The sequence below is a fragment of the Mus musculus genome, chromosome 7 (genome assembly GCF_000001635.26).
Source record: "Mus musculus strain C57BL/6J chromosome 7, GRCm38.p6 C57BL/6J".
Lineage (NCBI taxonomy): Eukaryota > Metazoa > Chordata > Mammalia > Rodentia > Muridae > Mus > Mus musculus.
Window position 1 is genome coordinate 55,884,391 of NC_000073.6, and position 27,566 is coordinate 55,911,956.

The 27,566-nt window shown below is 43.4% G+C and overlaps 1 protein-coding gene and 1 pseudogene across 6 annotated transcripts in view; one reads left to right on the forward strand and one right to left on the reverse strand.

Moving 5' to 3' along the window:
* Nucleotides 1-27,566, forward strand: part of Cyfip1 (cytoplasmic FMR1 interacting protein 1) — a 90,612-nt gene that overhangs the window by 42,369 nt on the left and 20,677 nt on the right. For 3 of the 6 annotated variants that reach the window (NM_001164661.1, NM_011370.3, XM_006540729.2), the window contains 13 exons: nt 2,336-2,427; nt 3,432-3,549; nt 7,599-7,721; nt 8,730-8,855; nt 10,591-10,757; nt 12,278-12,425; nt 13,848-14,001; nt 15,525-15,681; nt 16,114-16,210; nt 19,799-19,875; nt 19,984-20,092; nt 22,929-23,048; nt 23,975-24,174. In NM_001164661.1, the coding sequence (NP_001158133.1) occupies nt 2,336-2,427; nt 3,432-3,549; nt 7,599-7,721; nt 8,730-8,855; nt 10,591-10,757; nt 12,278-12,425; nt 13,848-14,001; nt 15,525-15,681; nt 16,114-16,210; nt 19,799-19,875; nt 19,984-20,092; nt 22,929-23,048; nt 23,975-24,174 (1,688 nt within the window). Of the gene's footprint in view, nt 1-2,335; nt 2,428-3,431; nt 3,550-7,598; nt 7,722-8,729; nt 8,856-10,590; nt 10,758-12,277; nt 12,426-12,455; nt 13,583-13,847; nt 14,002-15,524; nt 15,682-16,113; nt 16,211-19,798; nt 19,876-19,983; nt 20,093-22,928; nt 23,049-23,974; nt 24,175-27,566 lie in introns of those variants that run through there. The other 3 variants (XR_001785497.2, NM_001164662.1, XM_017322067.2) reach the window with 3 other exon arrangements.
* Gm17907 (predicted gene, 17907) lies at nt 18,213-18,915 on the reverse strand (annotated as a pseudogene).

Sequence of the window (27,566 nt, forward strand, 5' to 3'; positions counted from 1 at the left end):
GGTTGCCCTGCTTGGGGTGAAATCTGCAGGGATGCCTAGCACCCCACCTGGCCCTGCAATAGTGCACCCCCCTTTTTATGTCTCAGTTCGGCCCCTCAGCCTTAAAAAGGCAGTTGACAAATAAATCCAGTTTATATTTATGGTGTATAATGTGATGTCTTAATACATGCATCCACTGTGAACTAATTGAGTTCATACTTATTTTTCATGTAGAGAGCATTTAAACGTATTCTAGTAGTGAATTTCAAGCAACGTGAGATCGTTAATGTTGCCAGCGTTAGATCCATTCCAGTGCTGAAACTATGCCCTTAGACTCCATCTCCCCTTTTCCTTCCTCTCACTCCGATTCTATGTTTCCTTTTGCTGCTGGGGACTGAACCCGAGGTCCCACACACGCTAAGCATTTGGCTCTGTCATTGAGCTGTGAGAGATTTGTCCTCAGCCCCTCTGTCCTTCACTTTCTTTATGGTATCATTTGATCAACAGAAGTTCTTGATTTTATTGTGTCCTTGAGAGAGCCAACCTTTTCATCCCTATACCCTTTAAGGCGTCCCAGGAATCTTCTACTATGTTACCTTTGTGTAGTACTGTGTTTCCTCTTTCACCTAGAGCTATAAGCCCTCCCTGGAACTGGCTCCATGTGTGTGTGTGTGTGTGTGTGTGTGTGTGTGTGTGTGTGTGTGTGTAGGGGGTAAGAGCTGACATTCTGTTTTTTTTTTTTTCTAGTATTCAGTTTACCCTGCTTATTTGTTACAGAGACATTTATGTCTATTGCTCCACAGCCTCTCCAGGTTATAAATTAGTCTGTGGATCTAACCTGGGTCCCTGTCTTGTATTCTGGCTTTCTTCCTTGATGCACGGCCACACTGCCTTACCATTCAGCTTTCTTCCAGATGTGCTTATTTAGAAGACGATCTCTTCCAGTTCTATTCTTTAAGATAATCTTAGATACTATTGAGATTAGGCAGCAGAGGGTACCTGGGTGGGTCCTGGCCAAGGTATGCTGTAAAGATCATGTCACATGACAGATCTAATGCAGGAGCTTTATTGGGGGAGAGGTGAGAATGAAAGGCTGTCTTGGAGTGGGAACATGACAGAGAGATAGAGACAGGGCGGGGGAAGAGAGAGAGAGAGATCATTGCTATTCAGATGTTGAGAGGGACCTTTTAAAGGTATGCATGCACGTGCTTTGCAATATATATTTTAGAACTGGTTTGCTGGTTTACAGACAAGCATTTTCCTACTGAAATATCTATTTTCATTCCATAAATATCGGTGTGACCTCGGAGTTTAGCTTGGTAGTAGAAGTGCTTATACTTGATATGTACATGACCCTGGAATTTGATTCCTAGCAACAACACCCAAGAATAAACTTAATGAAAACTATCAGGTCCAAAGGAAACTCCATTTCCCAAATTCCAAAGGCAGAGAAGGGAAATATGGCGACCCGTGGTACCTGTCAGCATACTAAAGTTCATGCTGGCCTCCAGGCTCTCTCTGTATTACATGTACCTGTTCCACATTTCCATGTCCTGCTGGCCTCTTAGTTCTTCTTTTCTCCTCTCCCACCCTAAACTCCCTCCAGCTCCTGGGCTTCCCTCCCCCCAGCTACTCATATGCCTTATAACCCTGTTATTTTTGGTATGCATGAGCTCTTGCTGTCTTGTTCTCCCTCTCTCTGCGTCCTCTCTGCTGTCACTTCTCGCTCTTCTCTGTTCTCTCCCCTGCTGTTCGTCCCTCTTTTGCAGATAGCCCTCGTCATGTCCAGTCTGCTGGCCATGTTCAGTCTACTGCTTTCTCTTTCTGCTCTGGATTCTTCAAGTGCCTCTGCCTGTTCTTTCTCTCTCTCTCTCTCTCTCTCTCTCTCTCACACACACACACACACACACACACACATAATCAGTTTACACAACAATCAATCAAATAAATAACTATTGGCCTTCTAATACATGAGTATCACATTCCATTCATTGAGAGGCTTCTCTAGGATTTTTTTAAGGATAGAACTTTTGCTTTAACATCTTATACGTCTTTTGTTTATGAGTATGTAGATCTATTGTAGACTGTTGGCCTATAAATTTTCACCTAAGTGTTACGAATATACAGAAATGCAGCTATGGCTATAGCAACACGGTAAGTTAAGTCTTTAAACATATTTTCCTGTGTTGTTTCTTAAATTGTATTTTGTTCTTTTTAAAGTAGCTATTTATATATTGGATGATTTACAACTGTGTTCAACTCAAGCTAACAGCGTTAGTTATTTTCCTAGTGATTATTTATTTGGTGCCTAGATGTACTTTGTGACATTCTCTATCTCTTTCTTATGGGAATATAGCAGCTGCAGGTGGTTCCACTCTTTGGAGATATGCAAATAGAACTGGCAAGATACATCAAGACCAGCGCACACTATGAGGAGAATAAGTCCCGGTAGGAAAAAATTAAGCTGATCCCTAGAGCTTGCATTAGTCTCTAGGCACCTTTAAATAAAATGCATTTATCTAAAGTAGTTACCTTGACATTCTCACGGGGCATGGAAGCAAATATCCCATATGGTAGCCCCTCCCAAGTGTGGCTGTTTAAGTTTAATTAAATTCATTGATAAAAGCACTAAATATTTTAATTTCTTTAGTAAAGCAAACCACAGTTTGAATGTTCAGTGGCCAATGATTAGCATGTTGGGCAGCAAAGACTTAAAATATTTTTATTATTATAAAGATTTTTACCACACAGTGCTAGTTGAGAATATAAAAATACTTTTCTGGATCCAGAGATGTGGTGAAACACGCTTATCAATCAACCCTGGAGAAAAGCAGGGGCTATTCATGTATATTAACAGAGTTTACAAAATTGTCACCTGAGGGCTAAACCAATCCAGGCCTATGTTTTTAAGGGCCCTAGGACTGAGACTGATCTTATATGGTTATTAATGGGAATGGTTTTTACAAAAAAGTTGTGTGTGTGTGTGTGTGTGTGTGTGTGTGTGTGTATGTGGAGACTTTACCAGATGTGGCAGAGACACTGTGGCCCCAGGTCCTGAAGCACCTACTCTGTCTCTATGCAGAGAGTAGTCGCAGCTATCAAGGTTCCATAGCTTACTGTTACAACTTACTATAAGCATAGGATCTTACTGTATGATGCGCATAGCCCATTGAATTTCTCAGGTGTTTTTACTGATTTGTTGGGCACTCATACCCGTAACCAGCCTGTACTAACCTACTTAGCTATGATTTAGACTTTGGATTTCTCCCTCAGGAAATCAGCTAGCCTCTCCTAGTGAAAGCTATGTCGTCCATGCTTCAGGTTTTATAAGCCCCAGGTGGTTTCTGTCAACTATTCCTTTAACAACTCTTTGGTGAACGTAAAACTTGTTGAATGGTCCTAGGCACTGTGCTGGTGCCTCTGCTCACACAGGGCTCCCTCTCCATGCCCAGGTGGACCTGCGCGTCCTCCAGCAGCAGCCCGCAGTACAACATCTGTGAGCAGATGATCCAGATCCGTGAGGACCATATGCGTTTCATCTCCGAGCTGGCACGCTACAGCAATAGCGAGGTACGCACCCCACTGCACCATCCAGCCCACAGAGCCACTTAGACTCCCGAGTGTTGGTTTTATTCTTTTGCACGCAACTATTTACATTAATTGTTTTGAAAAAAAACTCAGATTAAAAAAAAAAACAAAACATTTCTTTAAACTGGCAAAACAAAATAAATTCCCCAAACCCAAACCTAAATACTTAAAACAAAAACAAAACCCCTCAGAATTGATGAATCAGTGCCGTTAGTCTTGTCTGTGTCTGCTCAGATATATAAAATATATATATATATATATATATATATATATATATATATATATATATATAATACAGCTTTGCATCAGGAAACACTGGGAGGACTGGAACTGGTAGAACACTTGCCTTGAATATATATGACTGTTGAGTGTAAGCCTCAGTCTAAAGGGGGTTGGGAATGAGAGGGAGGAGGGGGCAAAGGGGTGGGGTCAGAAGAGGAAAAAAATAAAAAAGACAAGGAAAAAGAAAAACTAAGGAGAGGATGGAGCAGTAGGAACTAAAAGGAGAGGGAAGCTATCGGGGGAAGGAAGACATCTTCTGGTCCTTGGGCCTTGTCATATTTAGAAAGATGTCAGTCCGAAGGCCTCTGGGTTGGCACAGGGAGAACACCTCTGTGGATCTGGATTGGGTCCATTACCTCTGCCAGGTAAAGAATTGAAAGTCAGGAAAAATGAAGCACGTCAGGTAGCATCAGGGGAAATCTCAGACATAATCAGCCAGTGGAGAGCACTTTTATCAAAAATGAGCATCCACAGCAGCAAGGCACACAGAAAGATTCCCTAGAAGGCAGAGGGTGGACTCTGAAGGGTTCGTGGTGTGCTGGAATCGGGGCAGTCTTCTTCCCCTATTTAGGGTTGCTCACTTTAAATAAAGGGAAGCTGACACACCCACAACTTTGGCTAAATGTGTCTGCTCTAGCCTTGAACTTGTTGGACAGGTCTGCTTGTAGGGCCTCTACTGGTACAAAACGCCTGTCTGGCCTTTGTCTCCCCACCAGGTCTTCATCTCAAATTAGGAAGGTGAGGACAAAGCAGGACTATTATGACCTTTGTTGTCCATCTGTGGGACCTTTATTGGCCTCTCATGGAAGGTTAACTCCTCGTTCCTTAGTAGGTGCTGTCTGGGAAGTCTGGGCCTAGAGTTGAGTTAGGAAGAGAGATCTCCCAGAAATGGGTCTTTATAATTCTTTACTGTTCTATAGTCAGGTTGCCATGACTGTTTTTGTTTTTTGGACACACATTATTTTACCTATCCAGCATGGCTACTAGGCTTGTGGGATAAGCAAGAGGGTAGTTACAGCCTTTGGGAGGATCTAGTCAGGAGAAGCATGGAAGTCACTTATAATCTTAGTGAGCAGGCAGTGAGCAGGAAGTGATGGCAGTGGGCAGCCAGTGATGGCAGTGAGCAGTGAGCAGGCAGTGATGGCAGTGAGCATGTCAGTGAGCAGGCAGTGATGTGAAGGCCACAGTGCAGTCATAACTTGTATTTATGTGAGATCAACTGTGAGGAATGCAGGTCTTAGTCTGGTTTTGAGAACCAGTTGGCTCTCCAGGTTTATAGAAGAACAGTTAACACAAGTAGACAACACTTTTGCTTTCTGGTCATAAGCATTGCAAGATTTGAAACACTAGTAATGGAACCTAAATGACTGGAAAAGTCTGCTTCTCCAAATGTCTCAGGTTGTCTGCTGTTCCCAGGATATACCCTACCTAACTGGGTAGCTCCTAGTGAAGAGGCACCAGACCACTGTTCCTGCTGCTAGTCCAGCCTGGGGTGTACAAATGGTTAGTTGGTCCCAGCTCCATGGGACTTCAGGCTGTGCTTGTAAAATGAGTTAATAGGAAACTCTTGAACACTATGAACATCTGGAGGAATCAAGAGCTCCAGTTAAATGCATTTTATAGCATTCATTACCTGGCTTCTTCCTAAGATCTGTGATAGGTTTTTGCCCTACCTCCCTCTGGGTTTTTGAGACAGGGCTTTTTTGTAGCCCTGGCTGTCCTAGAACTCACTTAGTAGACCAGGCTGGCCTCAGACTCACAGAAATCCATCTGTCTTTGCCTCCTTAGTGCTGGGATTAAAGCTGCTCCCAGGTGGCTTGCACCACCACCTTAGTTCTCTTTACAACAAGATGGTAAGGTTTTTGTTTGTGGGTAGCCATGAACCCTCAGCCCATTGAGTGTTGTGATTCCTGCATGCACCACCACACCCATCTTTTTATTTTTGATCCTGACTTGTGGTGAATCTGAAGTGGTTTCTGGTTGTGGTTTAGCCGTGAATGTGTTATGTCGGAGCTTACAAGAACATGCATGTGTCTTCATTCAGTGTTAGAACTTAATGAATAATGATACGTTTACAAATTGATGGTTTTGTTGAAAGTTTTTTTGTTTTGTTTTTTTTTTTTTCCGAGACAGGGTTTCTCTGTGTAGCCATGGCTGTCCAGGAACTTGCTCTGATCTCTCTGTAGATCAGGCTGGCTTCAAAGCCACAGAGATCCCCTGGCCTTTGCCTCCTGAGTGCTAGAATTCATTAAAAGCATTTTGCTGTAACGTTCTAAAGTTCTTGAGAGCTGAGGCAAAAAGTTTTTTTTATTTATTTTGATCTTAGTTTGCTAATGTTGACTTCCAGATAACACATTACAAAATCACACAGTCACTGTATCTCTATATACAGGTATGTATAGATGTAGGTTACAGAATGGCAACCATGAAGGTAAAGGAGGCTGCAGCCAAGTTCATGTAATTTCAAGAAAGGAAGCTTGACTGGAGGCAAGCCTAAGGCTGATAGCAATGCAAAGGGCTCACCATGGGCTCAGACAGTGAGCTAGAGGCAGTTCTGCAGTTTGTACTGCTGAGTCACAGGTTTGAGCTGAGCCTCAGGGTTGACCAGAGCTGTAGAAGCAAGGATCAGGACCATGGAGGATGCAGAACAGAGGACAGGAAAGTCTAGATTGATGAAGAGGCAGCAGTTCCAGATGGACAAATATATAGACAGGCAGATGAGTAGGCTGTAGTAACCATGGAGACCAAGCTGGGCTAAAGCCCTGGGACAGCTGAGCTTTCTGCCTATCTCTTGACACACATACTGAGTAGTCAGGTGACAGGTCTAAGCAGGCTATCCCATGGTATAGTTATGTATCTGTAGGAGCATGGCTCTATAGACTTATATGCCTACCAAGTATCTGAGTCCAGAGGCAAATGCTGCTTGTAAAATGAAGTTTATTAGGGCAAGGCACAACCTGAAAAAGCAGTTTCTAGCATTGTGATGTGATTTAGATCAGACCACAGCCAGTTCTCAACAGGTTTGGATTTAAGTTATCCCCTGACTAATGTTGTTGAACATCTTTTCACATATTCATTGGGCGGTTATACATCTCTTTTATACAAAGGTCTATTCATGGGACTGAGCTTATAGCTCACACAAGAGTATCCAGCATGTGTGAGGTCCATCTCCAACACTGTGTAGTTAAAACAAAATAAGAACAACCAAAACTGAAAGGGATTATAGGCATGTGCCACCAGTGCCCAGTGTTCAGACTCCCTCCCTCCCTCCCTCTCTCCCTCCCTCCCTCCCTCCCTCCTTTCTTTCTTTCTTTCTATCTTTTTTTCTTTCTTTTTTTTCTTTCTATATGGGACTTTGAAATAGATTTCTAGAGTAGCATTTCTGGATGCTATATGAGCTTTCCTGGGGGAGATGAAACTACTGTCTATTCCAGATAGGGCACTGATGGCAAATCAAAGAAACAATTCTCTCCAAGTCTAGTTTCCCGAACTAAGAGTTTAACTGGGGTACTTGCAGTAACATGGATAGTTTTCAGATAGTTGCATACAACTGAACCGAGCAGCCATGAACTGCTTACACACTGAGGAGAGGAGCAGGCCCTCCAGTGACCTCTCCACACAGCCCTAATGAATGCTAACAGGTCTCCTGAGAGAGTTCAAGAGTTCTTCAGGAGGGCAAGCCACGGCAGTGAGACCGGAGGGAAGCTGGGTGGGGTTTCTTACTTAATGCCTTTGCCTCTGTGTCCTAGGTAGTCACAGGGTCTGGCCGGCAGGAAGCCCAGAAGACAGATGCTGAGTACCGGAAGCTCTTCGATCTGGCTCTGCAGGGCCTGCAGCTTCTGTCGCAGTGGAGCGCTCACGTGATGGAAGTGGTAGGCACAGCATTCGTCACGGGTGTGGGCATCGGAGTGACTGCAGTCACTCCTAGTTGCTTACAAGTGCTTTTACTCCAGACCTTGGCAATATCCTGTGAAGGGTTTCATCTTTTCAGATAGAACTAAAGCTATGGGGGTTGGAGGATAGCTTGCAGTGGCAAGACTGTTTACCAGCAATGCTTCTTTGGCCATCAGGCTCGGTGACAAGTGCCCTTACCATCTCTCCAGCTCCCATTCTTCTCCTTTGTCCAGCATCTCACCCTTTGGACTTGTAACCATTTGCATCTTTAAGGTTTAATAAAATGTTTTCGGTAACATATAAACATTCAACTATAAATTGCATACGTTTTTCCCTTTTAAAAAGTGTGTGTGTGTTTTGTGTTTTTTGTGTTTTTTTTTTTTTTTTTTTTTTGGCTGGGTTTTTTGTTGTTGTTGTTGTGGTGGTTTTTTTTTTTTTTTTTTTTTTTTTTTTTTTTTTTTGGTTTTTCGAGACAAGGTTTCCCTGTGTAGCCCTGGCTGTCCTGGAACTCACTCTGTAGACCAGGCTGGCCTCAAACTCAGAAATCCACCTGCCTCTGCCTCCCCAGTGCTGGGATTAAAGGCGTGCGCCACCATGCCCGACTACATGGTAAATTAAAAGGCAAATTTTTGTTTTAAATGCAAACAAGTTGTAAAGTTTTACTTGTTCAGCATACAGTAATTTGGATATTTTACCTGGGTTAGTTCTTAAGCTTGGTTTATATGACTGAGTGTTTGCTATTTTTTTGAGGTGGGGGGTGGGGAGGGGCGAGCGGGAGGGAGGGAGGGAGGGAGAGAGAGAGAGAGAAACAAAGAGAGAGAGGTTGGGATTGAGATTGATTCAGAAAGCAGTACAGGTTTTAAAGGTTCACTTCTTGGTGGACTCAGCCGTGCTATTATTGTCTGTCCAAAATCAAGTATTTTGTTTTCAGCATAGAATTAATCTCTCTCCCTCTCCCTCTCTCTCTCTCTCTCTGACTGCATTAGTATTCCTGGAAACTTGTACATCCAACAGACAAGTACTCCAACAAGGACTGCCCCGACAACGCTGAGGAGTACGAGCGAGCCACACGCTACAACTACACCACTGAGGAGAAGTTTGCCCTGGTGGAGGTGAGAAAGCTCTGCTTCCTGTTCTCCCTGCCGCTGACAGTGCTGCCTTCCAAAGGCAAAGGGAAAGCACGGGCAGACTGTCATGTGATGCCATTGCTTGTATGGTGGGCAGCCCCTGCGTCTGTCAGAGAGAAGAGTGGCTGCTAGCTTCTTAGGTATGTGTTGGCAGCCTGTCCAACGCAGGTAGCCAGCCCCTCAGTGAGAGCTTGTGAGTGGAGAGTAGTCTCTCAGAAGTGGGAAGACAGCCGATGGGTTGGGATTTGGTCTCTGCCCCATGGGAGGAGAGCCATACGACAGGCAGGCTTGGTTGTTTCCTAGTCATAATTAGTCTACTAATTCGTCGCTGGCACTTACCTGTGATGTCTTTGGAGAAGTTCAAAATCTTCACCTATTTTTAAAATTGATTATTGAATTGTAAGAGTTCTTTAGTTCCCTTTCTAGGTATTATTGTTAAGCTGCGCTTACATTTCTTTCACCACCTCATGTTGGTTATTCTGTGTTCTCTTTCTAGTTATTCCTAGACTGAGTTACCTAGTGATTGGCTTAGGATTGTTGCTTATGAGTTAATGAGGTAGCGCATTAGCTTAGTGACCACTGGGCAGAGCTTCCTCTTTTGAAGACTTATCATCGTCATCATCATCATCAATTATTATTAATTATTACCTACAGTAATAATAATAATTATTATTACCTACAGTAATGTCTACCTTTTTATTCTGAATCTGATCATCTATATCTTACGTCTTTTTCCTTGGCCAGTCCTGCTGGTCAGTATTTATTGTTTACGAAGCAACTTTTGTCTTTGTTGATCACTCATTGGACTTCTCTGTTGTTTTATTCATTTTTTTCTGTGTTGTAAAGATATAAACACACACACATAGTTCCATATTCCTTCCCATATACTTTTAGTGGTACACTTTGCTATTCTTTTTGTAAATTCATGATAATGATTGCATCACTATTACCTTTAAGCTTTGCATTTCTAATGTTCATATTCAGAGCTTGGCTTCACCTTTCAGCCTTCTTTTGCTTCTTTGAGTCCAAATACATAATGCCTTCATTTTTATGCAGGTATAGTTCCCATGTGCTCTTTAGTTTATTTTACTTATTTTATGTATACGGGTGTTGCCCATGGAGGCAAGAAGTGGTCACTGGACTTGGAATTGGAGTTATAGATGGTTGTGAGTCACTATATGAAGGTTGGGAATTGAACCCAGGTCCTCTGGAAAAGCATCCAGTGCTCTTAACTGCTGAGCCATGTCTCTAGCCTCTATCTCATGCACTTTTTTTAAAAAGTAAAAGTTTCTTCTGTTTTAAAAACAAACAGTTGACTTCATTTTTTTCTAGTATTTTTTCCACGTTTTAAGTCAATGTCCCATTGTTGTTTAACAAGTGGAATTTAATATGCAAACTCTTGCAACTCCTTTTCCTTTTCTGATTCCTTCCATATTTGCGTTTTGAATGTTTCCTCTGCATTTGAAGTCCATCACGGATGGGCATGGTGGCCAGGGTGTCCTTGAGTCAGGTGTACTCACGGTGAGAAGAGATGAGTTCAGTTGCTGGCAGGCACAGAGCACACCCGGTCCTCTGCTCTGGGGAAGGTGGCAATGGGACAAGGTAGCTTTGTAGTGGAAAGGAGGGAAATCAGGGAAAGGTCTGTGCGTGAGAAAGAGACCCAGGCAATGAAGGACTGTCCCCTGTCCCTGTCCAGCCACTGAAAGCTGTGTCCTTACAGGTGATTGCCATGATCAAAGGCCTGCAGGTGCTGATGGGCAGGATGGAGAGTGTGTTCAATCACGCCATCAGACACACGGTTTACGCTGCGCTTCAGGACTTCTCCCAGGTGACCCTCAGGGAACCACTGCGACAGGCCATCAAGAAGAAAAAGAACGTAATCCAGAGGTCAGCCTTCCAAGCCCCCCACCCCCTCACAGCCCCAAAGCAGTGGATGGAGCCTAGATTCAGACAGATGGAGTGTCATATTTTCATAAGTAGGCTCAGTACATTTATATTTAACTCCTAGTTATATTTTTTTTGATGATTATAGCTACATAGAATGTAGTGAGTTAGTTAATATCCTGAACAACAGTAGCTAGTTTACGACTGAAATCAAGGAGTTTGGCAATCCAGGAACAAGAGACGATTCCAGTCACCAGGTAGTCAGGGATACGAGGCCCCACATTCTTCTCCCCCCCCCCCCCACCACCAAATATATCATCTTTGGCAGGTTTCTTTTAGATTCTCCTACAAGTCTGGCAAAAACGACCTAGATATGGTAAAACTTAAGAGATCTTGAGAGTTTTAAATGTGAGCTTTTTATATAAGTTGACTTTCAAAGAAACATGTGTAAATGAAACCTACCAGAATTCAGGAATTTAGAGTGCTGGTTTTGCTTTATACTTGGTATGCTTATTACCTAAGATAATATTGGCTTGTAGCATAAGTAAAATTCCATACTGTGTGTACATTGTAATTCTCCAAAAGTCTGAGAGAGAGAGAGAGAGGGAGAGAGAGAGCTCTTACATGTATGTACATTTACATGTGTTGTGTGGTGTTAAGGATGAGCATGGATCCTTGTACATACTAAACATACTTTACTACTGGATCTTATAAACCCAAAACTCTGTAATGACAGTATAATGCCATAGTAGACAATTGCATCCTATATTAGATAATTTTATATGCAAAATTATTTAATCCATCTGGATATATATATATAAACTATCCTTTTTAGACTTGTGTCTTGTCCCCTGAAAAAATTTACTTATATTCAAATATTCATAGCCTCAAACAGATATGAAATCTGAAACCCTCCTCGTCGCAGCCTTTCACTTTTCGTTGGAGGCATATTGGATATAGAAGTCCTTGCCCGTGATGAAAAGCAGACCTGTTCCACTAGGCAGAGTCTATAGAATGCATACTGTACTTTGCATGTTATTTACCATGTTCCCCAAGAGGTTCCAGAGTCCCCATGAGATGTCTCAAGTCCTTGGGTGGTGCTCCTTTAATAGCGCCTGTTAGCAGTGGGGTTATATTTCTAGTGAGCCAAGGCACGTGTCCAGTCCCCCTGAGTTGTGTGATGGCTTCCCATTCCTCATACAAAATGATGGGCCACAGCCAGGGGGAGCTCTGCTGACTGGGTGGGCTTTCGAGAGTTCTATTCTCTCTGCCCTCGCTTGGCCACCTGACCTTCTCATGAAGTTAAACCTTGCTTCCTGACTAATTGGTGCAAACTACAGCTGAGATAACACTTTTGGGGATAATAGTAGCACTAAAGGATGCCCTCTGCTTTTGTAACTTTCATACGAACTACACCCTTAGCTTGTCTCAGCCTGAAGGATTTTTGCTGTGCGTTGCCTGTTCGGTGAGGAGATGCTGTGATTGTAGCCATCCGTGTCTGATGACTTTATGGGGTTGTTCAGTGTCCTACAGGCCATCAGGAAGACTGTGTGTGACTGGGAGACTGGGCATGAGCCCTTTAACGACCCAGCTCTGCGGGGAGAGAAGGACCCTAAGAGTGGCTTTGACATCAAGGTGCCACGCCGTGCTGTGGGACCCTCCAGCACGCAGGTTCTCGTCATCTTTATCCTAGAACTGGGCTAAGGGCGGGGTGGGGGGCAGATGAGGCAGGGCTGAAATGGTGGTTGCTGGATCTGCCAGGCACTCCCGTTCTGCCTGAGGCTTTTCTTCTCTTCTCCTGTACCCTGCCCAACTCAATTTGAAACCTTACCTGAGACTGTCCTGTGAGTATCCGGTTGGTTCATTTAACTGCAGAAGTCATTTGACAACAATTCTACCTCTGTCTATGAAATATATGCCTACATTTTTCCTATCTATGCTGTTTCCTTTTTGCTTTTTGGAGACAGGGTCTGATATAACCTAGGCTAGCCTCCAGTTTCTGATCCTATGACCTCTGCCTCCGCCTCTTGAGTGCTGGGATTATAGCATGCTCCTCCATGCTCAGCACCCCTTTTGTATTTTTAAAGGCAGGGTCTTACAGCCTTGGCTGGCCTGGTACTCACTGTACATAGCTCAGGGTTAGCTTCGGCCTCAGCGGTCCTCTGTTTTAGCCTCCTAGCCCTGCAGGCATGTGCCGGCACGTCTGTGTTTCCCTTTCAATGTTTAAATGTATGACTGTAATTTTCACGTCGGATCTATAAATCGAGCGCTCCTAAAAAATGAACTGTTGCTTTCCTACGTCGTGGTCTGAAGCCACCATTTCTGCTTTCTCTTCCGACGTGTGTCGGCCTTCCTCGGGGTGCTTCCCACTGACTCACACTTGGTTTATATGCTCCTCCGCTTTGGGAACCTGTCTTCCTTACACGTCTCTCTCAGAGGCCTCATACTCTCTATCCCTCCTGTAGAAAGGTACTAGCAAAGCCCATGGCTGGGTCTCTATGGAACCCTCTGAAGATCAGGAGGAAGGCTTTTGGCCATTCTTGGGGTCTGTGTGAGGCATATCACTGCCCTCCGCTCTTCCATTCCATTTGCCTGTCCCTGTGTCCCCCCGACTCAGACCTGTGCATCATGTGACTAACGGCTCTCTCCCGCTTCTCCTTCCCTGTCTGTCTATGTCTAGCTCTACCTGGTGCGCACTATGGCTGAGTCCTTGAGCTCTGCCGAGCTGCTGAGGCAGCTCAAGTCTCTGGGCATGGAAAGGCTCTTGCATGTGGTAAACGCGTTTCTGAGGCAGTCGTACACCTATCCACCTCTTTTAACCTTTGGTGGTAAGACATCGTTTGTTTTTCTTGTTGATGCTTATGGCACGGAGGCGAGCTGCTCCTCTACACATAGCTCATCCTAAGAGGCAGCGTCTTGGCTATGTGGATCCCCAGGCCCTCTGGACAGCCTGTCTGTGTCAGGCTGATTGTGGGCGTGGGACTTAGTCAGGGTGTAGTGGAGCAGTTCTTCTTCTATAGATTTTCCCATTTGATGTGACTAATGTACCATTTATATTTTTTTCCCCTACAAATATCTCCTTGGATAATACAGCTTTACATGGTGAGAACTATGCTAGAGTCCCTCATTGCAGACAAAAGTGGTTCCAAGAAAACCTTGAGAAGTAGCCTTGAGGGGCCCACCATATTGGACATAGAAAAATTTCATCGAGAATCATTCTTCTACACTCACTTGATAAATTTCAGTGGTAAGAGACAGTGCTGAGCAGAATATCCGGCCTGGCATGCTCTAACCCTGCTAACACCACCCGGGACGCTTCTGCTTACCTCACCATTCTCCTACCCATCTCTTCACGCACCCACATGGTGCCACGTCCTAACCTTTGTGGTGGTGGCCAGACATCCTGGAGATGCCCTCCCCCCCCAGTCCCTTGCCATCCTTGGCCTCTGCCATGGTCTCTGTAGGACATGGCCCTTAACAGGACAGGGACAGTAGGGTTTTGGTTGGCCCTGTCATGTGAACACAAAATCAGGGTCACAAAACAGGGAAATGGAACCTCTTACCTGGATCAAAGTCCAGGCATTGATGCGTAGAAGACACGGCCCCGCTGTTCCCCACCGCCCAGGTAGCAAAAGTGCCCTGAGACACACTAGCCACCATTTTGGTGACACCAGCCACTTTGACCTGGCACTGGTGGGTGCTTTCTACCCTCTGTGTCTGCCTGTGGCCTCATCCAGCTGTTCATGTCTTCTGCTTAGAGCAGGAGGTCAGGCCTTGCGGTGTTGCAGGCCGTGAAGTAAATAATAACACTGTTGTTGTTAGCTCTGAGAACATACAGTAAATCCTGATAGTTTAATTCCATTTTTAGTTTTGTATTGGTTAAACCATTCCTGAATGTGCACATAATCCTAGGACTGGTGTTTGCCCTACATAAAGGGAAGGACGGGTTGAATATCCCTCATCTGAAATGTATGGGACCAGAAATGCTTCAGATCATGAGTCTAGGGGGCGGGCAGCAGGTAGCTAACTATATATAATGACAAATTTGGGGGATGGGATCCAAGTCTAAACACACTGATATTGGTTCACCTCGTGCGCATAGTGTGAGGATTGAGCAGTCATGTTGCATACCCTCATTTCTGTCAAGTGCAGTTGCTGCCTCGTGCCGCTACACTCGTCTCCACCTGTGTCCGCATCCAAGCACACTGTTGCACACTTCCTCAGAGTTGTGACCCTGTCACTGGGACACTGCATTACCATACCATACTCTGTGTGTGTGCATTTGGAGCTCAGCTCAGCACGTGAGACAGGCTATGTAATGTTCCACTTAGGACATCACGTGAGACGGGCTGTGTGATGTTCCACTTAGGACGTCACGTCGCACCTCAGCATTTTGAGATTTGGGAGCATCTGAGATTTCTTTCTGGTTTTCCGATTAGGGATGTTAAACCTGTGGTCCTATTTCCACATCTCCTTTTCAAAAAGTTGTCGCCCCTGTTCCTGCCAAGAAGGGCTCCTAAGATCTCTGATGGCAGGGTGACACTAGCTGCTCAGAAGGTGTAGGGTCCTGACCTATACTTATAGCATACCCGTGTTCGTCTTGTCCCTCATGTGAAGTGTCCAGTGACCCCTTCCTGCTTGCATCCATGCTGCATGGCTGGGAGCTAAGCATAGAGGAGTCACATCCCGTGTGCAACACCTCTTGTTTCCTCTGTATTGAATCTCTTCCTGCTCATGAACGATAACCTATTGTCGTTTGAACCCTTCAAGAAACACTGCAGCAGTGCTGTGACCTTTCCCAGCTGTGGTTCCGAGAGTTCTTCCTGGAGCTGACCATGGGCAGGAGGATCCAGTTCCCCATTGAGATGTCTATGCCCTGGATTCTGACTGACCACATCCTAGAGACCAAGGAGGCATCAATGATGGAGTGAGTGTCCTCCCTCTGAGGCCTTGGCACACATGCATGTACCTTCACACATTCATTCAGAATTAAAATAGAAAAAAAACAAAAACAAAAACACAAAGCAAAACTCTTACTACTGATATTGATAAAACACTTTAAACCACAACATGGAGAAGGTAAAGTCATGGACGCCTTTGTCTGGGTAGCTTTTGTGTGTCCTTCATACAGGAGCAGGCACCTGGTGTTCTTTATTCTGGTGGTATGTTGTAAACCTATGTCATTCATCTTTGTACAGGAACACCATTTACCATGGGAAGTAAGGAATTGGTTTTTTTTCATATGACAGTTAAGTGGTTTTCTTCATTTGACAGCTAAATTTCTCCAGAGTAGGCAGCTGTGAGGGCCACAAGTCCTTGGCTTCACTGGCTGGGAAGTGACTGATCTCCCCCTCTGCAGGTACGTCCTCTACTCCTTGGACCTGTACAACGACAGTGCCCACTATGCGCTCACCAAGTTCAACAAGCAGTTTCTCTATGATGAGATTGAGGCAGAGGTAAGGGACCAGCTTTAGCTCCTTTTATTAAATACCTTGTCTTAGTTAGGGTTTTACTGCTGTGAACAGATACCATGACCAAGGCAAGTCTTATAAAAAACAACATTTAATTGGGGCTGGCTTACAGGTTCAGAGGTTCAGTCCATTATCATCAAGGTGGGAGCATGGCAGTATCCAGGCTGTCATGGTGCAGGCAGAACTGACAGTTCTACATCTTCATCCAAAGCTGCTAGTGGAAGACTGACTTCCAGGCACCTAGGGTGAGAGTATTAAGCCCTCATCCACACTGACACACCTATTCCAACCAGGTCACACCTATTCCAACAAGGCCACACCTCCAAATGGTGCCACTCCCTGGTCCAAGAATATACAAACCATCACATACCTTTTACATTTTAACTTATTTTTCTGAGGATTCAAATAATTAAACTTTTAAAAACTGCACAGTAGTTTAAATGGTGACGTATACTTTTTGGTAAAATACACTTTATGGTGTAAGTCCTTCTGACTGCTTTTCTTTATACATTGGACAATGGTAGAATGTACTTTTCCACCGAACAGTAAGCGGTTCTGCATCACTTTCTGTTTCTGTTAGGTGGGTGCTCGATTCACTAAGCCAACCCTTCTTTTTAAGAAAATGACATTGGGTTTTTCAAACTTAGAGGTAGTAAAACAGTCCTTTGCTGAACTTCTTGGTGCACACTTTCTTTTCCCATTGGGCGGGTGTATTTTGTTGTTTGAGACACTGTTTCTCTCTGTAGTCCTGGCTGTCCTGGTTCTCCCTATGTAGATCAGGCTGACCTTGAACTCAAAGATCTCTCTGCCTCTGCCTCCCTTTCTTTCTGGCATTAAAAGCATGTGTTACCATTTGCTTGGTTGTTCTTCCTCCTCCTCTTCCTCCTCCTCCTCTTCCTCCTCTTCCTCCTCCTCCTCCTCTTTATCCTCTTCTTCTTTCTCTCCCTCCCCCTTCTCCTCCTTTGTCCTCCTCCTCTTCTTCTTTTTTCTCCTCCTCCTCTCCCTCCTTCTCTTCTTTCTCTCTCTTTCTCTCTCATATAGTCAGTTTTGTTGGTTTCTTTTTTATGTTAAAATGCAAATATTTTGATGTTTATTTTTTCAATTATGGTGTTCTAAAGATGCAACCACTGGATTAGACAAAGTCTTTCATGATTGATTATACCTCTTAAATACCTCAGAACACACAAGGACACTGAGTTAATGAATACAATGAATGAATGAGTACAAAAAGAAAAATAATGGGGTGGGGCTGGGGATTTAGCTCAGTGGTAGAGAGCTTGCCTAGCAAGTGCAAGGCCCTGGGTTCAGTCCTCAGCTCTGAAAAAAAAAAGAGAGAAGAAAAGAAAAGAAAAGAAAACGAAAACGGAAGAGAAGAGAAGGAAAGAGAAAGAAAGAAAGAAAGAAAGAAAGAAAGAAAGAAAGAAAGAGAGAAGGAAAGAAAGAAAGAAAGAAAGAAAGAAAGAAAGAGAGAAGGAAAGAAAGAAAGAAAGAAAGAAAGAAAGAAAGAAAGAAAGAAAGAAAGAAAGGAAAAGGAGAAGAGAAGGAAAGAAAGGAAGAAAGAGAAAATGGGGCAATTCGGTTTGATCACAGAAATTTAAGAGGAAATTTCAGGACCTTGGTCAGGTTCTGTGATGGAGCTTAAGTACTACTTCATTGTAGACCGAAGTTCAAGGTAGGAACTTGCTAGGAGAAAAATGCTTATCCTCTGAAGACTCATTCTAAGAAATAGGGCACCGAGCATTCTGTGGGAACTGGTTAGCCATGAAGAGGGCTCTATTAGTCAGGACAGCAATGGAAACCGCTTGCTACCTAGAGAGCCTGAGCCTGCTTTACAAAACAAAAGCCCATGGAGTGGTACTTACAGACATAGGTGTGATGTAGTTTCACCATCCCTAAATAACCCTCGGGGCACTGAAAGGACTCCCGGTGTGGCTCTTTCCTGGCATGAGAAGCTTCCACTGAACACCAGACATGGGATGACCTAAAGATGGACCTTCTCAAAGTAGTCTTTGGAAGCTGTTGGGTGGCTGGATCATAGGGGATTCTGGTATCCCTGTTGGGGCCGACTTCTCCATGGGTTTCCACAAACTGGAATGCCTTAACCAACTGAGGGTTTCCTCCAGGTGGCTCCTACCAAAAGGTCATTGACACTCAGGTGCTTGGTGACACTATTAAGGTCAATAATGAAGAGGCCTCTGAATGCAATGCCAGCACCTTCAGCAGTGCCCTGCAATCTCAGGCTATTTGCTTAGTTAAATTGACAACAGCATATTCGTGTGGCCCAAACCACCATTCTTCCTTTGTGTAGTGATCCACCATTCTTCTTTGGGCAAGATGGAAATCTGAAACTGAAACTACTTAACAGTCATGAAAGTCATTGGCTTTATCACTGACAGCAAGGATATCCATAGGAAACAAATGTGAGATCCAAAGGCTGGAAAACAGACAGCAAGTATTTCCGATTACAGTCTTCAAGACTCAGCTCTTTGAACAGCTGGGGCATGGAATGAGCAACTGATGCTAAAGGCAAACTCTGCCTGGGCAGAGGCAGACCACTGTGTGTCTGTCAAGCAGGTTCTTCTAGAAGCAGTAGGCCTGAAAACTGCCAAAGTAGAAATACCCCTGGGAGTAGCACTCATATTCTGAACAACCGAGGAAAGAGCAACCTTCCTGCCTGCCACAGCCGCCATCTTCAGTATATAATCAGTTTATTGGCATATTCAGGGCAGGTTGCGCTGGATTTCACAAGGATCATTTTCTCAAGTAGATCATGTACTTTGAACATAGTACGTAGCATATCTTCAACTTTGAACTCATCCTCTTCAGCTACATAGGTGCTGTGACAGAAATGTGCTTCCTACCGTGCCTGGCCTTTTCTCAGTGGTGTTCCCATCTAATTTTCTATGCTGGCATGGTGGTCATCCCTGGTCACAGCACACTTTATATGCTCTGTTGGACAGTAAGATCATCTCTACTTTCTTTTCTAATAAGGACCTCAAGCCAGGTAGTGGTGTACATGCCTTTAATCTCAGCACATGAGAGGCAGAAGGAAGCGGATCTCTTGAGTTCAAGGCCAGCCTGGTCTACAGAGCAAGTTTCAAGACTGCCAGGGCCGGGTGAGGTGGCGCACGCCTTTTATCCCAGCACTCAGGAGGCAGAGGCAGGCGGATTTCTGAGTTCGAGGCCAGCCTGGTCTACAGAGTGAGTTCCAGGACAGCCAGGGCTACACAGAGAAACCCTGTCTCGAAAAACCAAAAAAAAAAAAAAAAAAGACTGCCAGGGTTACACAGAGAAATCGAGCCTTGAAAAACCAAAACGAGAGCCCCACCTTGTGTTGAAGCAGGAGTTTGAAGCTAGGAATAGTGGCACATAATTAATGCCTGTAATCCAAGGATCCAAAAAGCTGAGTCTAGTGGACCTTGAGTTCAATGTTCACTTGTGACATATAATGAATCAAAGCTTGCTTAAAACAACAGCAAAATAAGCAAGGAAAAGCAGAAACATTTGTTTTTGAGTTGTGATTTGATCCTGGTTTCAGGAGTTGAGATCTAACATGGGTTTGCTTTTTGCCAGGTGAATCTGTGTTTTGACCAATTTGTTTATAAACTAGCAGACCAGATATTTGCATATTACAAGGTTATGGCAGGAAGGTAAGTGTCTCGTTTGTGATTCCCATGCAGAATCTTGGATAATTTGGTTTGAGATTTCTGTTAAAATGAACAGTGTATGACAAATGTCCTGCCTTTCTTCTGCACCAGTTTGCTTCTTGACAAAAGGTTACGGTCAGAATGCAAAAATCAGGGAGCCACGATCCACCTCCCCCCATCTAACCGCTATGAGACGCTGTTGAAGCAAAGGCACGTGCAGGTGAGCTGAGGGACTCTGCTGAAGTGGGGCTTGGAAATGATTGGTTTGCCTTAGAGCTAGCCAGATTCTGACAGGTATTGTTGCATGTGAATGTCATAACAAAGTATTAAGGTGTTTTGTGGTTTTCCTTCCATAACCACTTCTCTCTGAGATCTCAGGGTTGCCCAAGCTAGTCTTTTTTTTTTTTTTTTTTTTCTTAAAGGCTTTTCTATTGCTGCATAGAGAAGAAAACATTTATTTAGGGCTTATGCTTTCAGAGGGTTAGATTTTATGACCATCAGGGCAGGGAATGTGGCAGTTTTGCATGATACTGGAGTAGTAGCTGAGAGCCCACATCTGATGGCACAGCCACTAGGCAGAGGTAAAACTCTGGAAATGACATAGGTCTTTAGAAACCTCACCTCAGAGCCTTTCCCCCAATGATACACTTCTTCTAACAAAGCTATGCACAGTCCTTCTCAAACACTTCCACCAACTGGGGACCAAGTATTTAATCTTGTGAACCTGGGGCTATCATCATTCAAACTACCGCAGATTATAATATACTTACATCAATTCCCTCTTCCAAGTCCTCTTTCCAAAGCCTCCCAAATACTTGCTCTTTCAAATTCAAGTTCATTTCCTTTTTCTTTACTCTCTCTTTCTCTCTCTTTAAATATATAATAAATTTTGTATTTTTCAGGGCTAACCGTTTGGTACTGGATAGCCAATTTTTGTGTTCTTCCCTGGGAAGACGATTTCTTCCGTTCTCAGCCTTTCTTAGTTGTGTAGGGGTCAGGCCTCCCTCATAAGCGTTCCCCTTTTCATGTTAGCTTATCTATTTGTGTCATCCCTGTTCAGGTCACATTTAGGCAGCCATGTTGATGAGACTTTGTGGGTATGCTTCTCTGACATTTATAGGAGACACAATCTCACTGCAAACTCTCTGTTCTTTTATAATCATTATGACTACTTTTCCACAATCCTGAGCCTTAGTGCAGGAATTATGTTATAGATATATCATTTGGGACTAAGCTCTATAACTCTGTGTTCTGATTGGTTCTGTTTTTCTGTAATGGTCTCTTGTCTGTTGCAAAGAGAAGTTTTCTCTCTCTTTAAAGATTCATTTATTTATTTTATGTATGAGTGTTCTATCTGCATGTACGTTTGCATGCCAGAAGAGGGCATCAGATCACATTATAGATGGTTGTGAGCCACCTTGTGGTCGCTGGGAATTGAACTCAGGATCTCTGGAAGAGCAGACAATGCTCTTTAACCACCAAGGTATCTCTCCAGCCCTGAGACATTTTCTTGACAAGGGGTGAGAACTGCACTTACCTGTGAGAATTTAGTTAGGGAATATATGAGTTTAATAAAAACTGGCAGTTACAGGTTTTCCTCTGAGATCCATGACTTCATTAGTTCTGGGTAGTTGGCTAGGTTTCCAGTACCTGGCATAATTCCCCTCCTGTTGAGTGGGTCTTAAGTCCAATGAGTTAGCTGCTGGTTACTGCCAAGGTTTGTGTGCCACTATTGTACCCTTAGGTCTTATGCCATGGTTTTGGTCGTTGTGACTCATAAGTTAATGTTAGGTGAGACTTTCGGGTGCCTCCTCCTTGGGACACTTGTATGGCATCTTCTGGTTCTATGGAAGTTAGTTCTTAGGGAGGAAGGCTTTGAGTCAAGTACTTTGGGACTTGTGGTTGAAGTGCATGATGTCTTCAGCAATAGGGACTTAGCTCCCGCCTCTGCTTAGGAGGTTTTGGGAGTCGCTTGTACAACCCTGACAAACAGCTTTAAAGAGGGCTTCTTATGTGCCCAAGGCTCAGCTTACACTACTGGGCTTCCCACCTTAGCTTGAAATGTTAGGTTTATACTTATACTGTGTATAAGAAGGTTACATTTTATATTGGACAACCCTTAACTACATGGGTGAAATTGCAGCTCTCTGAACCCTCATTGGCTTCTAAGAAACAGGTCCAGTCTGGGAGAGTTGCTCCTTCTCCAAGAGCCCCGCATTCAGACCTTTACATGAATAAAGATCACACGCGGAGCATTAATAAGCACACCACAGAGATACTTGTGCATCTATGTTCACTGAAGCATTATTCAAATAGCCAAGGTATAGAACTAGCCTGTCAACTGACGGGTGAATTAAGAAAACAAAAGTGGTATCTATATAAAATAGAAATTTATTGACCTGAGAATAAGAATGAAATCTACAGGGAAAAAGAAGTGGGAATCACCATATAAGCTAAATAAGGCAGACTCAAGAAGACGAACCAGGCATCTTTTCTCCCATATTCAGAATTTATATTTTCTATGTGTGTGTATCACTAAAACAGCAAATAGTGATGTACTAAATAGTACCTTGCTCCATTGCAGACTCTGAATACAGTAGTAGGCCCGGTATCGTCTGGCTTGAGGCTCAATGGTAGAGTCCAGCATCTCTGTAGACTTGGCTACCAGCTTAAACATCACTTGTGTGTATTCATGTGAGTGAATGCACACACATGTTCTCACATACACACACAGAATTTTTTGTATTTTCTTTTGATATAGATGTCTTGGGTGTTTTATGTTGCTGCTTGTTTGTTTTTGTTGTTTTTAAAAATCTTTGTGTTTCCTTTTTGTAAAAAAAAATATTTCTTTATATGTTTTTGGTGAGGGCTTGTGGAGTGTATGTGGAGATCAGAGGACATCTTTCATGAGTCTCTTATTTCTTCCTATTATTTGGGTCCCAGAGATTGAAATAAGGAGGTCAGGCTTGGCGATCGCGCCTTTCCCTACTGATGCGTCCCACCAGGCCTTGTGCTTATTCTTTCCCTTGCTATCCCTTGCCTTCTCTCTCCTCTAGCTGCTCGGGAGATCCATTGATCTCAACCGTCTGATTACACAGCGCGTTTCAGCAGCCATGTACAAATCTCTAGAACTGGCAATTGGACGGTTTGAAAGTGAAGATTTAACATCAGTAGTCGTAAGTACTAGAACTATTTTTTCCCTTTCTATTGATAAGTTAAATTAATCGTAGGTCAGTTCTTGAGTAGGCAATAAAAGATGGGAACTGACTGAACATGTCAAGTATCATATGACTGCCTAGTCTTAGTATTTGTAATTTACATTAACTTAAAAGAGAAAATAATCCTGATCTTAAATAAATTACACCCACTGAGGACAAAGATAAAATCTACAGACTCCACTTTAGAGAAGAATGAAATGAAGAGACTGAAAGGAAGAATTTATATATATTATTATAAAAGTTTGTGTTAGATGATTTTGTCCCAACTATAGGCTAAGCAACTGGCCTAAGTAATGATAATATTGCAAAGGCTAAGTATAGTAAATTCACTTATCACCTACTGATATCTCTGCTTACAATTACTTTATCATGATATATCTCCATTGTAAGTCAAGGAATATATATATATATATACACACACACACACACACACACACACAGAGTATATTACTTGGGTTTGTCTATATGGAGTTTATTACTTGGGAAAACTGACCCAAAGTGTCCAACACCAGTTGGGTTATATACAGGTGGGGGGGACAGAGCTTAGGACTTAGATAGTACATTGACAGGTGTTAGGTAGTGATTTGTCCAAATTGCCTTTGCCCAAGTAGGTGGTGGCTTGTGGGCAGTAGTGGATGTGTGAAAGTGACCATAGAGGAGAAAAGACCAGAGCCCAGTGGCTATGACTATAGAAGGAGGAGCTTAAGTTGAGTACCAAACTCTGGCCACCTACAAAAGTCCAATTTCATGTGGTTATGGCCCACATCTTGGTGGCCACCTCATTGCAACCTTCCACTGTCTGTATCCCCCCATGTACTAGTCCTCCTAGGAACTTTCCTGGATGGCCCACCTCATCTCACATCCTTGTCTCTATGATCCTGTAGGAGCTAGATGGACTCTTAGAAATCAACCGTATGACACACAAGCTGTTGAGCAGGTACCTCACACTGGACAGCTTTGATGCCATGTTCCGGGAAGCCAACCACAACGTGTCTGCACCTTATGGAAGAATTACCCTCCACGTCTTCTGGGAGCTAAACTATGACTTCTTGCCCAACTACTGCTATAATGGCTCTACCAACCGGTAAGCATGGCCTTAGTATCACAGACATGTTTGGACACTCCAGTACAGGTGCATCTACAGCGGGTGATCTTCTGCCGTGACTTTCCAGACTTCCCCCTTTAACTCTATCCCTCCTTTTTCCTCTGTGATTTCTCATGTTCTGGTCTCTCAGGCCTTCCTGCTTTCTTCTATTTACAAGGATAGCCCTGGGCCAGGACTTGGCCAGATGGTCATCACTTTTCATGTAGAAATAGACCACTGGTGAAAGACTGGCTGTTGAGGTGGGAGAGCCAGGACTGTGCCAGCTCACTTAGTTGTGCCTGTAGACAGGATCTCATGTGCGTTGGAATGGCTGCTGGAACTGTACTGCCTACTTTTAGTCTCCCTTCGTGGCAGGTGATTCTGCTTCCATGTTTCTATCTGAAGTGTTGAGGATCATGAGAGTGTAGGAATGCCTTCCTTCCCACTTACCTTCTTCCTGTTGTATCAATGGGAATAAAGCAGTCAGTTTGGTGGTAGAACGGTTGTTTCATATTTCATACACCGGTTGGCAGAATGGAATTTCCCTGCGACCAGTGTGTTCTCTTTGTGTGAAGATTACCAGGAAGAGGATATTCTCTTAAGATGATAGGTCTACCACTGGTCAAGTTGACTTCTGAGTCTGATGCAGGTCATTGCTCCGAAGTTTCTCCACTTTGCAGTTACCACTTTTCTGTTTAGATTTTGTAGGTAACTCAACTGAGACTACTTAATAGTCATACTTTGTAGGTATCTAACCCACTAGTTTCAGCATCTGTGACAAATGCTTATTTGTCCTTTGGTGGTTGAAGAGTGAGTTTCTAATTCCTTCATTCCTTTGCAAATATTAATGAGCATTGTCCAAGTTAACATTCTTTTCTTTGTTGATGATTATAAGTATAATCAGGGATTCCACCTTAGAGTTTGTGTCTTCAGTTGATTTCTGTAATCAGCACCATGAGCACCTATCATTACAATGGTGTATGTGTATCCCCACTGTTTTATAAGTACCACTTTATCTTCTGTACCACAAGATGGAGTGTGTGGGTAGTTGGTGTGCTCACTGGTACTAGGATGTCACTGTTGTAGAGCCTTTAGGTGGTAACACTAGGGAGTATTTATATGCTCACTGCTTTAGCTTTCTATGGCTGCTGTTAAATGGAGAAGTGTTTTCTTACAGTCCAAAACAGTGTGTCAGCAAGCTACACTTCCCTTTTAGACTCTGGGTGGAATCTCTGCTTGACTCTCGCTAGCTCATGTAGCAACTGTTCCTGACACTCCATGGTTTGTAGCAGTATCATGCCAGGACTTGCACTTACCATGAAACTATCTCCTTCTGAATCTCTTTCTCTGACCCTTATTTTCTTCTTGTAAGGACAATGGCCATATAGATCAGGGGCCTTACTCTCAGCTCCTGATCTTATCACCAAGTCCATGAGTAATGGCCCTATTTCTACCTTCTGTGCTATGGAAAAGGAGTTTGAAAATATCTTTTGGATGGCCCCATTTTAACTTGTAGTATTTATGTATACTTGTATTTTATTCCTATACAGTTATCTATATCTTAAAACTGAGTACATTCTGGTATCTCCGGTTGCAATTCAGTACCACCATATTCATTTGAATCATCACTCTGTGTTTTTGAACTTCCTTAAACACGGAAAAGATCCCTTCTCTTATTATGGTGACTTGTCCAGTTAATTACACGAAAGGCAAAATACTTTAAGAATTGCTGATTCTGACTGCTGTAAAACAAACTTTCCCTCTATAGTTCAGTATTTGTTTTTGGTATCTTGGCTTTAGATGAAAAGTATATAGGTACTAATGGGTTAAAGTTACCTTACAGGAAGAGGAGCAGAGTCTATTTATTCCTTTTCTTTAAATAAGAGGACAACTGGACAAAACACACAGGTCATTTGCTCTGCATAAAGGAAACAAGAGAAATGTCTCCTGGCTGTCCTAGCTTCCTGTCTAGAAGCACATTCTGAGCAAAGTCCAGAGAAGGTCAGTCAGGGTAGAGCTTGGGAATCCTGCTGCAGGACGAAACACAGTAGAGCTTGGGGAAGCTCAGACAGCTGGGATGTGTAGAGTCAAATGTGGAAGAGGTGGCACTCTCACAAAAGCAGCTCTTGAAACCAGCATGAGCTCTGTGGTGCTAGGGAGCTGGAGTCTGAGTAATTCACAGAGCTCGTAGCAAGATGGATCATTTGCTGTCCTTTTCAGCACTTGATAGAATCTGTAAAGTCTCTTGCCTTAGTCTAAATTCTAAACTACTGCCTGCTTTGCCTTCCCATAAAAGTACCATAAACAAATCATTAAACGTTTACTTGATATGCAGATAAACTTTGCTGCTCGCTGCCTCAAAATCAACACTCTAAAAGAAAACAGAACCCAATAAGAAGATATTACAGTGTCCGCACCCAATCTGGAATTAGCCCAGTATCAGAAAAAGGTGACCTATAATGAAGGGAAAAATCAGGTCATAAAACACAGGCAGAGATGACAGTGCCAAGTATGGTCAGAAGATAAGAGTGTTAGCCATTTAATTATCCGTAAAGATTTAAGAAAGTCAAACATAACAGAGATAATGATTTTATAGAAGAGAATGGACTGAATTAATACTGTAAACACAGAATCAGAAGTGAAAACTCCATTTGCTTAGCTAAATGTTAGATTCTATTTTGCAGAAAGCCACTGAATTCAAAATTGTTACAGCGGGAAATATCTGATGCAAAGCTGGGAGGGAAAAAATTGCTGAACAAAATGAGAATGGCCTCTGTGAACTGTGGCATGATGTCACATGTCCTTATAGTTGTAATTCTAGTAAGAGCTTATCGCTGGAGTGGAAAGAATATTGAAGTTAATAGTGGCAAATTTGCAAGTTTAGTCAAAACAGTGTAGCTGTAACTGAGGAAACTCACCGAGCTTATCGAGTCAGACGTGGAAGGGAACTGCTGGCTCAGCTCAAAACGGGGCAATGAAGTGCTGAGACTTGACTTTCAAGTTAGTGTGCAGCTACAGCTGTGGGGGTTGGTGCTGAACAATTTCCCTATTCAGGGATTTTGACAACCCCGATGAACTCTAGTACCCGAGGGCATAGTATTTCACAAGACTGCCGTCATTTTAGTACTAGTGATTAGTGATTCAGGTCCTGAGGTCCACCATTCACTGACCAGCTGGCTGAATTCAGGAAAAATCTCTGCCCAGGTAGTAGATTTTCATGAGATTCCTAGTGGTAGTGACTGGGCTGCTTTCCGTCCTGGAGATGTGTTACCTTCCTAGTACTGAAGCATCTGATATGGACAGGAAGATTTGTGCCAGCAGAGGCCAAGTGGTTCTTATCACGTGACCAGGCTCACTAAAACACCAGCAACTGCCCTCCCACATCGTCCTCT